Source organism: Balaenoptera borealis (genome assembly GCF_965194805.1).
Source record: "Balaenoptera borealis genome assembly, chromosome: 21".
NCBI lineage: Eukaryota > Metazoa > Chordata > Mammalia > Artiodactyla > Balaenopteridae > Balaenoptera > Balaenoptera borealis.
The window spans coordinates 2,061,696-2,075,214 of NC_138880.1; the positions used below are offsets into that span (position 1 = coordinate 2,061,696).

The window sequence follows — 13,519 nt, forward strand, 5'->3', positions numbered from 1 at the left end:
TGAAACTAACACAACATTGTAAATCAACTATACTCCAATATAAAATAAAAAATTAAAGAAAGTTTCCCTGTTTTTCTTTTGCCTAGAAGCTAGATGGTAATTTCTCTTTCATATAATATAACAGATATAAATGGCCCAGTTGATCTGGATGAAACACTTTGCTTTAACTTTAGCCAATAATAGTTCACTGTTTTCCTACCAAATTGGCAGACTGAAAGGTAGAAGATGCATCATCCTTATGGGACCCTAAGAACATCTGGTAAAGTGATGAGCTCTTAAGCCCAGGGAATATGGAGCAGTGGCTCTTTCTGCCCTTCAGGCTTACCCTCTCTCCTTCCCCGCCTCACATCTGCCATGGAAACCAGGAGGTGCAGAACTCCAAACAAAAGTGATATCAGGCAGAGCTTCTCGGACTGTAAAGGGCGTGCAGATCCCCCAGGAACACTGCTGTTCTGCGCGTCCTGACTCCCTAGTCTGGGGTCCTGCAGGTTTTAAGAGCTGCCCATCCCAGCTCAGAGCTGAGTGATGTGGGCCAGGAAACTTGGAGCTTCGGAATCACGCAGATTGGGTTCACGTCAGTGATTTCACTGAAAAACTCTGTGGCCATGGGCAGTTATGTAATTTTTGTGAGCCTTAATTTCTTCATCCGTAGGATGGAGAAAATACCTAGCTCGTGAGGTTGTCATCATTATCAAATAGAAGTTGCGTGGAGACAAACTCGGTGCCCCTCATACCTTAGTACTTGGTGACTGTAAGATGTGAATGGTATTGATTGAATCCTCGTTTGTAGTAGAGGCATGTGTGTGGAAGGGAACTGGGTGTGTGTGTGCATGTGCACATCCGTGTGGACACGGCATAAGGGACGAGAGACCCCAGGCATTTGAGAAGCTCTCCTGGGAAGCCACTTTCCACTCTGATGCACTTTGTCTCTGACACATCTTTCAGGTGCCTTCTTTTTCTTTTTCTTTTTCTTTTTCTAATTCTTACCAGACTTAGGGAAAAAAAGGCGCTTAGAGCTGAAGATGGACCAGGCTTTGCTGCTCATCCATAATGAACTGCCTGGGACAAACTTGACCGTCTACTGGAATTTCGATCGCTGTTATCATGTAGGTGCCGCGTGCTTGCTCACAGTTGTGTTTGCTTTGGGGCTAGTTTGATATGGCCCCAGTGCTGTCAGACCTGAAGCCCTTCACATGTTAGCTTCAGCTTTACGGGTGAGGAAACAAACAGGCTGGACAAAGACTCAGAAGAAATTCCGTCACGGAGGGTGCCTAGCAATGGGCAGCATCCTTTCTTTATCTTTTCCCTGCCCGTCTTTTTCAGACCAGTTTCTGTGATGAGCAAAATTGAGAGACATGTTTGTTTTGTTTTTCGTTTTTTTTTAATGCAACAAGCATTCTTTCATCCCACAATAAGAGCATAAACCAGATCCGGGCCTCTTGCTCATTTCTGCCACCTCTTACAGCCTGTGCCCTCAGAGCCATTAATCAGGGGGCCTGGAGTGTGACAGGGCAGCCACACCACTGGTGTTCAAGTTGCAGAGGGGTGATGCCCTAGGATGGGGTCTCTGCAGGATAGTCACAATCCCTTTTGGAGTCCATTCAGTTTGATCCCTTATGAAGCCTGAAGTGATAGACGTGTTTTATTTGACTCCTCTGCCCACTGCATAACCCTCCTGCTGGACCAGAGAAGGAAGGAGTGAGACACCGGGGGGCAGGGCGGGGCGGTGAGGGCCACGGGAGGCTTACGCCGAGGCCCTTCAGACGATAAAGGATTTTATCTGAAGGTGTTGCTCCTATGCTAGACCTTGTTGCTTTTTCAGGACAGGGCTATTCTTCCATGTAAAATGAAATACTCTTTACTTCCAAATTAAGAGCTTCTATGTACCACCTTCAGAGGAGGAATTTTAATGGATAGTGACCTGTTTAGTGTAAATAGCTTTTTAAAAAAGAAAACAAATTTAAAAAGTCCCCAGTGTGGGTATCAGCTAGAAGATGATGGAGCAGTACATGACACCTCCTTTAAAGTTAAGTGAAACACAACATCGGTAATATTAAAAAGGTAGGTCAAGACCAAGAAAAGGTTTATCACAAGAGGGACCTAAAAGGACCTTAAATTAAGTTGAAAAAATGGGTAACTTCAAAAATACCTGTAATGTATTTAACAAAACATCAATCATGTGTTGTCAAACAAGACTAAACACAAACGGCAGAGATCATACTTTCTGCAATTTCATATCTCTGCATAACAAAAACAAACTAATAGGAGAGAGAATACAGACATAAATGTCATAGAAAAACCAAGAGATGGTTTTCTAAAATAAAAGTCACACATACTCAATAATGGCCTGTATGGGAAAAGAATCCAAAAAAAAAGAAAAAGAGTAGATATATGTATACGTATAGCTGATTGACTTTGCTGTACACCTGAAACTAACACAACATTGTAAATCAACAATACTCCAATAAAAATTTAAAAAATTAAAAAATAAATAAAAGTCACAATTGATAAATTATTGATACATTTAATGGAACAATGGAAATTAATAAAATTAGAAATTATATGCAACAGAAATTAAAATAATTATGGTCCAATGAACAGTTAAGACTGATCAATTTAAAGTACAAAAATTGATTGATTTCCTTCAAAAAGTATAATATGAAGATTGATTCAAGAAATTGAGGACATAAATAGATCAGCAACTGTTTAAGAAATCTGGAAAGTTGTAATGAATTTCTCTACCTAAAAATAGGTCATTTTTTCCTGCATTTTCAAATAATAAATAATTCTTAATCTATATTAACTGACCCTAAATATAACAACAATAAAAAAAATGATGGCTTGGTATCTGATTCGTTCTGCAGGGTGTTGATCTTAAAATCTAGCCAAGACATGATAGAAAATGCAGGTCAATCTTTCTAATTAATGTGGGTGTAAAAATCTTAAATAAACTATCAGGTAGAATAAGTTGGCATATTGAGAGATTTATGATGACTTATATTTTCATCTTGAAGAATCTGTAAGAGGTCATATATATGGACAATGATAAAATTTTAATGGGAAAATTATAGGCTAAATGGAGAAATAGCCAATGCACGCTGATGTGACACCTAAACGTAGGAAAAATGGCAATACTTCCCAAATTAGTTTATACATTCAATACAATTGCTTGTGGATACCTTATAGAAGCTGCATAAAAATAATTCCAAAATGTCTATGAAAAAATAAGTGTGCAAGAGAATCAGAGGATGGCCCAAAAGGAGAACGGACAGTACGGAGACTTGCTGTGCCAGATAAGAAGTATCACAGAGCACGGTCGTGAACGTAGCCAAAAAAGAGAAATGAAGACCAACAGGCCAAACGAAGTATAAGAAGTAGAATCTAATTTACGTAAGAATTTAACAGCTAAAACCATGGGAAAGGTATTTAGAATTATGGGATACCATCTATCAAATACCCCAAGTGGATTCAAGTAAAAAAAAAAAAAAAAAACCACAAATTTAAAAAATACTAAAAAATGCAGAATACATTTTTAAACTCATGAAGCAATAGAAGAAATAACAAACCACAGTAGTATGACTCTGTAAAACTTTAAAAACAACAGAACATAATAAGATGAAAGCACTAGAGTGGGGAAGTGTTTGAGAGAGTTAGAAGTTTAATGTTACAGTGTACGAGGACAGATTTCTAAGATTCTGTTAGAGGCAATTGAGTGTCTACCAGGTGGTTCACACCATAAGGAACATAAAAGAGCAAAAGAAAATTGAATTATTTAATCTACTTATAATTTAAAATGTAATCTTAATGCTGTGGTATCATAAACACCTAGTACCTGAACAAAAGGAAGAATGATATGAACTCCTGGTAAGGCTGATGAGAAATAAATCTATTGTAATTTTTCTTCTGTGAGTGATATTTGGCCACGTGTAACAAGAACCATTAAAATGATTATTTTTTTAATCCAGTAATCTCATTTTTGGAAATTTGTCTTAGGGAAAGAATTTAAAGGAATAAGAACATCATGTGTAGATCTTTTAAAACAATATAAGTTATATAAATTATAAATATAAGTAGATTTATATTATTATATATCACATAATTAAATTATATATCTTCCAAAACAATATAATTTATATAAGTTATATACAAAAAGATAAAACGAGCTTTGAAAGCCTAAGTATTCATAGCGATAGTATTTGATGGAATATAATGCAACCATTAAAAATTATAAATATGCAAATTGGGTAGAATCATGGAAGTTTATTTGTTAAATAATATTAAGTAAAACCGTAGAATGCAAGATTAAAGGGATGCTGTATTTGTTAATTATGTGAAGAATTTACCTATGAATAAAGATTATGTAGTTCCATAGCAACACCTCGTTATGTAGGCAAATTTTACCTAAATCACTGAAGTGTAAAAGTTTTCTATAAGTATGAAGGAAAAGTTATCTCAGGTCTTCAGTTGGATACCCAACAACCACAGACTGTCAAACCCCTAACACCTGGCCTGTGCTTGGATCGTGTAGTGCCTGCTCCAGGTCCTGGTCGACGTCTCCCAGAGCAGGAAACCCGGGGAGCCCAGCATTGAGGCCGTGGCTGTGAGCACCCAGCACGGATCCATCCTGCAGCTTAATGACACCGCGGAGGAGAAGCAAGTTTGTAGGTTCGTAGCTGCTATGATGTGACCTACTGACACCTGCACTTTCTCTCTACTATTTTTTTCCTGTTTGGGTTTTAGGTTCTTCTTTCAAAATATCTTTCTGTGTCTTCCCTGGTCTGCACCCAGGAATGCCTATCACTCTGCCTGGGTGACATTACCAACATCCAACTGCTTATTTCCTAACCTAATGATGTTTCTTCATTTTACCTAATCTTTGTAGGCTGGAATACAAATTTGGAGAATTTGGAAACTATTCTCTCTTGGTAAAGCACACCCATGATGGAGTCAATGAAATTGCGTGTGACCTGGTCGTTAATGAGAAGCCAGTTGACAGTAACCTTCGTACGTACATGGTCTTGGTTGATTTTTATGTTTTAAAAATATTTATTTATTTATTTATTTGGCTGCTCCAGGTCTTAGTTGTAGCATGTGGGATCTAGTTGCCTGACCAGGTCTTAGTTGTAGCATGTGGGATCTAGTTGCCTGACCAGGTCTTAGTTGTAGCATGTGGGATCTAGTTGCCTGACCAGGTCTTAGTTGTAGCATGTGGGATCTAGTTGCCTGACCAGGTCTTAGTTGTAGCATGTGGGATCTAGTTGCCTGACCAGGGATCGAACCTGGGCCCCCTGCACTGGGAACGCAGAGTCTCAGCCACTGGACCACCAGGGAAGTCCCTCTTGGTAAATTTGCATTTTCAACGGTTTTAGTTTTTGAGTACTGTTTGCGACATTTTGGGTAATTTAAATCCTGGATCGTAGGTTGTCTATCTCACTTAGTTGTGGCATATTTGTAATGTATTTGTTGTGTCATTGGTGTAGACTAAGAAAATTATGTGACATACAAAAAATTATTTGTTGTATCAACATATTCTCATAGTTGTTATTTACTGTATTATGAAGTATAAATAAGCCAAAAAAATTAATGCAGTGGAAAGAAACTAGAAATAAGACAGTTGACTGTCAGGTGTCTTTCTTTGTTTTAGGATTTAGGGTACAGTGTTTCCTGTATGTGTCTCTGACTGTCCAGAGGTCCCCTTGGGTTCAGGAGGGATTGTTCGTTCTCTAATAACTCCACTGGAGAAAATCTGTCCCTCCAAGCCCCCAGTAGATAGTATCAGGAATCCCTGGGGCTGTTCCAACAGTAAGTACTGTTCACAGTGACGCTGTTGAAGACTGTCAGAAGAACACTGGTAAGAGCCAATGTGAAAGAGCCAACGCGGGATGATTTAATCATTAGAAGAATAATGAATGTAATTGACGGAAACCTGTTGCACATACAAAAACCAGTGAGTTCACTATGAAGCTAAAAAGCACAAGGCCCCCTCCGCCAACAAAAACAATATTTTGGTTGCCTTTGGGGGTAACAAGGACACCTGGTGTTTACTGATGATCCTGGTAAAGGCAGGACCATCTCTCCTGCCTTTCCTGTTTTGACTATATCTTAGGGTAACGAAATAGTCCTAGATGATGAGGGTAAGTTCTTTAGAGAAGGAATCCAGGTAATGTGGCAGAATATTTTGCAACGCCCATTTAAGTTATTGATTTAGGCAAAAGCCATGAGTGGATGGAACCATCCAATGAAAGGGGAACTTTACACGGGAGGGGACAGGCCTTCACCAGCTGAACGCGGGCGTCGGGCACAAGGTCTGAAGCAGGAGGTGCTCCTGATGGGACCTAGTGGGAAAGACACAGCACCTGCGAAGCGTTCCTGCCAGAGAAGTGGGACTTCTCGGCCAAGGCTTTACAGCTAACTTCCCATTTACAGAACGCACGGAGGATAGAGGAACAAGTTCAGTGACACCAGGCGCGGGGTCCTGGCAGATCTAGACCTCGAATGAGATGCCCTGATAGGAGAGAGCCAGCCTCGTGTAAATCAAGTCAGTGGCTGTGGACCAATGCATGGAGCTTAAGGCACGTTAACAATGCAGGCAAGATGCGAGCCTTGCTTGGATCCTGATTTGAGCACATGGCCTACAACACACATTTTCCAGGCAACTAGAAAAATTTGAACATGGACTCAGTGTTAGCCAGGGAATTATTAATTTTGTATGACATTGTGCTTATACAGCAAAAGGTCCATTCTTAAGAAACTTTTAATTTTGAAATAGTTTTAGACTCACAGAAACGTTGCAAAACAGGGTTTCCATATACCCTTCACTCAGCTTCCCCTAAGCCCCTAAACTATATAATCACAGTACAGCGATTCCATGTACAGTGATTGAAACCAGGAACTTCACGCACACAGCGCTATTAACTGAGCTGCGGAGTTCTCAGATTTCTCCAGTTGTCCTCCTCGTGTCCATTTTGTGTCCAGGGTCCCACAGAGCATTTAGTGATCAGGTCTCCCAGGCCGCCTCTAATCTAACCTCATGGCCTCTAATCAGCCTTTCTTGGTCTTTCACGACCTTGACACTTTTGAAGAGGACTGGCCTGCTATTTTGTTACTTGGGTTTGCTTGCTGCCTTCTTGTGACCCAGAAGAGGCCGTGTGTCTTCAGTAGCGTCCTACGGAAGAGATGCAGTGTCCTCCTCAGGGGGTCACGTAAGAGTTGCATGACGTACATAGACATACATCCTGAAGATGTGGGAATGGAATAGCTTGATGTCTGGGATTTGCTTAAAAGACTTCAGGTGGAAAAAAAAAAAGGGTGAGTAGTAGTAGTAGATGAAGCAAGAGTGACAATGTTTGATTATTTTAGAGTCTAGGTGACGGCTATATGTGGGTTTATTGTACAGTTCTCTGTACTTTTGTGTATGTTTGATATTTTTCATGATGAAAATTAGCACTTCCCTCACGAAGAGTATTCTCAGTTGTTAATAAGAAATTTCACATAAGGATACAGGTTTTTCCTTCATAAGTTTCCATTTTTATTTGTTTGCCTTTTTCTTTTTTTAATTGTTAAATTTGTTTTCTTGAAGTATAGTTGATGTACAATGTTGTGTTAATTCGACTATACAGCGGAGTGATTCAGTTATACGTATACATACATTCCTTTTCATACTCTGTTTGCATTTTTCATGTACAGATTCACGGTAATGACACGACAGCGTTTGGTGATGATACGTTTTCTTCATTTTTGCAGCTGTGAGCATCGCGTTCCTCGTCGGCCTGGTGCTCATCATTGTGGTGTCCCTTCTAAGGTTCTCGCTGAGGTAAGCAGGCGTTGGGGGGGCCACACTGGGGAAAGTAGAGTACAGAATAACTGTATTCAGAAAGGGTAGTTGGACCATTATTCCTGGATTAAATGAAAACTTACTGTGTCCACCATGCCCAGTGTAGTCCTAGGCGTTAGGGATTCAGTGTCAAATAAGAGATGGTCCCTGACTTCAGGGAAATAATAACCTAGTGCGAATGGCTCTCTGCCTTCAATTCTCCCACGTGGCTGAAGATGTAGAAGAAAATACTTGAGCAGTCATTATTTCCTGACAGACTCTCACATCTTGCCACGTAGCGCATGGAAGAGGCCTGTGATGGTCTTGGGAGGTGCTGCCACACTGACTGTCTTCCTCCTCTTGGCTCTGAACCCAGAGGCCACGCCTCTGGTCCAGCTTCCCAGCTCCTGTGGTGGGGACCTCCGACCTCAGGGTGGACTCTCCCTTGGTTAGGGTCGGCCAGCTTGGAGAGGGGATTCCTTCTCCTGCCTGGTAAACAATGATTCTGGTGAGTGGATTTGCGGACTGCAGAAGGAAAAGAAAGTGAAATAGACCCAGGCCTGGCACATCACCTTGCCAAGGGAAGGTGTTTCCTCTTAAAAGGAATAAGGTTGAATTTTCACATGCTCAGCTGGTTACGGTCTCAGGAAAGACCGTGAGCTGTTATTGGTGAGCTGGATCCAAATTGGAAGAAAGAACCTGCTAGCTTGGGGAAGTCCTGCACCTTTGGGGAGTTTATCACTCTGACCCTTTAGGGACGGAGTGCAATCCGCAAAGAGGAGTTGCATTACTTTGGTGATAAGATGTAAATGGTGTTCCAGTTTATTAGAGTGTTTTCATTTGGTGCTTTGGTTGTGAATGTATCCATTACATGATGTTTAAAGTGGTAGATAGCTGATATCAGACTCTTGCAAAGAGAAGAATCCCACCTTGCCCCACTGTGGAATTGAAACTCCTTTTACATGTGATTCTCCCTTTGCAGCCTGTGGGCACAAAGCTCTTGTGGGGAAAGCAAGGGTCCCTTTTACCTTTCCCCATCACTTTCCAGTGTGCCCATGCAAGCCTAGGGAAGTTCAGATTTGTCTGAACCAGAAAAGAATCTGAAAAAGTAGTAAGAATACAGCATCTTTCTCCTTTTCACTTGGGGAACAAGCATGTACAAGAAAAAAAGTGCTTTTTTTAATTTTAATTTTTACATATCTTCTTTTACCTTTCCTTAGATGGTTCTGTTTTCAAGTTTTCATGTGATGGTGATGTTATTAGTGCTGGATAAACTAGAAATAGGAGTTGAGTTGTAAGGAAAAAAAGAAATTAAAAATATAAGCAATGGGTATATGGAACATGTTTGGATACTGACTTGACCAATTAAACTGTAAAAAAGACAGGAAAATTGAACTTGCTATTTGATAATATTGAGGAATTGTTGATAATATTCTTAAAGGAGGTAATAGAATTGCAGTATGTTTAAAAATAAAGAGTCCTTATCGTTTTCTTTTTTTTAACATCTTTTTTGGAGTATAATTGCTTTACAATGGTTTGTTAGTTTCTGCTTTATAACTAAGTGAATCAGCTATACATATACATATATCCCCATGTCTCCTCCTTCTTGCGTCTCCCTCCCACCCTCCCTATCCCACCCCTCTAGGTGGTCACAAAGCACTGAGCTGATCTCCCTGTGCTATGCTGCTGCTTCCCACTGGCTAGCTATTTTACATTTGGTAGTGTATATATGTCCATGCCACTCTCTCATTTTGTCCCAGCTTACCCTTACCCCCTCCCCGTGTCCCCAAGTCCATTCCCTACATCTGCATCTTTATTCCTGTCCTGCCCCTAGGTTCTTCAGAACCTTTTTTTTTTAGATTCCGTATATATGTTAGCATACGGTATTTGTTTTTCTCTTTCTGACTTATTTCACTCTGTATGACAGACTCTAGGTCCATCCACCTCACTACAAATAACTCAAATTCGTTTCTTTTTATGGCTGAGTAATATTCCATTGTATATATGTGCCACATCTTCTTTATCCATTCATCTATCGATGGACACTTAAGTTGCTTCCATGTCATGGCTATTGTAAATAGAGCTGCAGTGAACATTGTGGTACATGACTTTTTTTGAATTATGGTGTTCTCAGGGTATAGATGCCCAGTAGTGGGATTGCTGGGTCATATGGTAATTCTGTTTTTAGTTTTTTAAGGAACCTCCATACTGTTCTCCATAGTGGCTGTATCAATTTACATTCCTACCAACAGTGCAAGAGGGTTCCCTTTTCTCCACACCCTCTCCAGCATTTATTGTTTGTAGATTTTTTGATGATGGCCATTCTGACTGGTGTGAGGTGATACCTCATTGTAGTTTTGAGTTGCATTTCTCTAACGGCTAATGATGTTGAGCATCCTTTCATGTGTTTGTTGGCCACCTGTATGCCTTCTTTGGAGAAATGTCTATTTAGGTCTTCTGCCCATTTTTGGATTGGGTTATTTGTTTTTTTGATATTGAGCTGCATGAGCTGCTTGTAAATTCTGGAGATTAATCCTTTGTCAGTTGCTTCGTTTGGAAATATTTTCTCCCATTCTGAGGGTTGTCTTTTCATCTTGATTATGGTTTCCTTTGCTGTGCAAAAGCTTTTAAGTTTCATTAGGTCCCATTTGTTTATTTATATTTATTTTTATTTATTTACTTTTGGCTGTGTTGGGTCTTCATTTCTGTGCGAGGGCTTTCTCTAGTTGCGGCGAGCAGGGACCACTCTTCATCGCGGTACACAGGCCTCTCACTGTCGCGGCCTTTCTTGTTGCGGAGCACAGGCTCCAGACGCGCAGGCTCAGTAGCTGTGGCACACGGGCCCAGTTGCCCCGCGGCATGTGGGATCTTCCCAGACCAGGGCTCGAACCCGTGTCCCCTGCATTGGCAAGCAGACTCTCAACCACTGCACCACCAGGGAAGCCCCCATTTGTTTATTTTTGTTTTTATTTCCATTTCTCTAGGAGGTGGGTCAAAAAGGATCTTGCTGTGATTTATGTCATAGAGTGTTCTGCCTATGTTTTCCTCTAAGAGTTTTATAGTGTCTGGTCTTACATTTAGGTCTTTAATCCATTTTGAGTTTATTTTTGTGTATGGTGTTAGGGAGTGTTCTAATTTCATTCTTTTACATGTAGCTGTGCAGTTTTCCCAGCACCACTTATTGAAGAGGCTGTCTTTTCTCCATTTTATACTCTTGCTGCCTTTATCAAAGATAAGGTGACCATACGTGCGTGGGTTTATCTCTGGGCTTTCTATCCTGTTCCATTGATCTATATTTCTGTTTTTGTGCCAGTACCCCCCTGTCTTGATTACCGTAGCTTTGTAGTATAGTCTGCAGTCAGGAAGCCTGATTCCTCCAGCTCCGTTTTTCTTTCTCAAGATTGCTTTGGTTATTTGGGGTCTTTTGTGTTTCCATACAAATCGTGCAATTTTTTGTTCTAGTTCTGTGAAAAATGCCATTGGTAGTTTGATAGGGATTGCATTGAATCTGTAGGTTGCTTTGGGTAGTATAGTCATTTTCACAATGTTGATTCTTCCAAGCCAAGAACATGGTATATCTCTCCCTCCGTTTGTATCATCTTTAGTTTCTTTGATCAGTGTCTTATAGTTTTCTACATACAGTTTTTGTCTCCTTAGGTAGGTTTATTCTTAGGTATTTTATTCTTTTTCTTGCAGTGGTAAATGGGAGTGTTCCCTTAATTTCTCTTTTAGATTTTTCATCATTAGTGTATAGGAATGCAACTGATTTCTGTACATTAATTTTGTATCCTGCTACTCTACCAGATTCATTGAGTAGCTCTAGTAGTTTTCTGGTGGCACCTTTAGGATTCTCTATGCATAGTGTCATGACATCTGCAAACAGAGGCAGTTTTACTTCTTCTTTTCCAATTTGGATTCCTTTTATTTCTTTTTCTTCTCTGATTGCTGTGGCTAAAACTTCCAAAGCTATGTTGAATAATAGCGGTGAGAGTGTGCAACCTTTTCTTGTTTCTGATCTTAGAGGAAATGGTTTCAGTTTTTCACCACTGAGAACAATGTTGGCTGTGGGTTTGTCATATATGGCCTTTATTATGTTGAGGTAGTTTCCCTCTATGCCTACTTTCTGGAGAGTTTTTATCATAAATGGGTGTTGAATTTTGTCAAAAGCTTTTTCTATGTTTATTGAGATGATCATATGGTTTTTCTTCTTCAGTTTGTTAATATGGTGTATCACATTGATTGATTTGTGTATATTGAAGAATCCTTGCATTCCTGGGATAAACCCCACTTGATCATGGTGTATGATCCTTTTCATGTGCTGTTGGATTCTGTTTGCTAGTATTTTGTTGAGGATTTTTGCATCTATGTCCATCAGTGATGTTGGCCTGTAGTTTTCTTTTTTTGTGATATCTTTGTCTGGTTTTGGTATCAAGGTGATGGTGGCCTCATAAAATGAGTTTGGGAGTGTTCCTCCCTCTGCTATATTGTGGAAGAGTTTGAGAAGGATAGGTGTTAGCTCTTCCTAAATGTTTGATAGAATTTGCCTGTGAAGCCATCTGGTCCTGGGCTTTTCTTTGTTGGAAAATTTTTAATCACAGTTTCAGTTTCAGTGCTTGTGATTGGTCTGTTTATATTTTCTATTTCTTCCTGGTTCAGTCTCGGAAGGTCATGCTTTTTAAGAATTTGTCCATTTCCTCCCGGTTGTCCATTTTATTGGCAGATAGTTGCTTGTAGTAATCTCTCATGATCCATTGTATTTCTACAGTGTTAGTTGTTAGTTCTCCTTTTTCATTTCTAATTCTGTTGATTTGAGTCTTCTCCATTTTTTTCTTGATGAGTCTGGCTAATGGTTTATCAATTTTGTTTATCTTCTCAAAGAACCAGCTTTTAGTTTTATTGATCTTTGCTATTGTTTCCTTCATTTCCTTTTCACTTATTTCTGATCTGATCTTTATGATTTCTTTCCTTCCGCTAACTTTGGGGGTTTTTTGTTTTTCTTTCTCTTATTGCTTTAGGTGTAAGGTTAGGTTGTTTATTTGAGATTTTTCTTGTTTCTTCAGGTAGGATTGTATTGCTCTAAAACTCCCTCTTAGAACTGCTTGTGCTGCCTCCCATAGGTTTTGCATCGTTGTGTTTTCATTGTCATTTGTTTCTAGATATTTTTTTATTTCCTCTTTGATGTCTTCAGTGATCTCTTGGTTATTTAGTAGCATATTGTTTAGTCTCCGTGTATTTGTATTTTTTAGTTCTTTTCCTGTAATTGATATCTAGTCTCATAGTGTTGTGGTCAGAAAAGATACTTGATACTATTTCAGTTTTCTTAAATTTACCAAGGCTTGATTTGTGACCCAAGATATGGTCTATCGTGGAGAATGTTCCATGAGCACTTGAGAAGAAAGTGTACTCTGTTGTTTTTGGATGGAATGTCCTATAAATATCAATTAAGTCCATCTTGTTTAATGTGTCATTTAAATCTTGTGTTTCCTTATTTATTTTCATTTTGGATGATCTGTCCATTGGCGAAAGTGGGGTGTTAAAGTCCCCTACTATGATTGTGTTACTGTCGATTTCCTCTTTTATGGCTGTTAGCATTTGCCTTATGTATTGAGGTGCTCCTCTGTTGGGTGCATAAATATTTACAATTGTTATATCTTCTTGGATTGATCCCTTGATCATTATGTAGTGTCCTTCTTTGTCTCTTGTTAT

General features: G+C 39.6%; 1 protein-coding gene across 3 annotated transcripts in view; it reads left to right on the forward strand.

Annotated features, from left to right (window-relative positions):
- HGSNAT (heparan-alpha-glucosaminide N-acetyltransferase) overlaps nucleotides 1-13,519 on the forward strand; it is a 47,197-nt gene that overhangs the window by 6,463 nt on the left and 27,215 nt on the right. For all 3 annotated transcript variants that reach the window (XM_082374836.1, XM_082374838.1, XM_082374837.1), the window contains exons 2-5: nucleotides 991-1,106; nucleotides 4,529-4,665; nucleotides 4,883-5,004; nucleotides 7,744-7,813. In XM_082374836.1, the coding sequence (XP_082230962.1) occupies nucleotides 991-1,106; nucleotides 4,529-4,665; nucleotides 4,883-5,004; nucleotides 7,744-7,813 (445 nt within the window). The remainder of the gene's footprint in view (nucleotides 1-990; nucleotides 1,107-4,528; nucleotides 4,666-4,882; nucleotides 5,005-7,743; nucleotides 7,814-13,519) is intronic.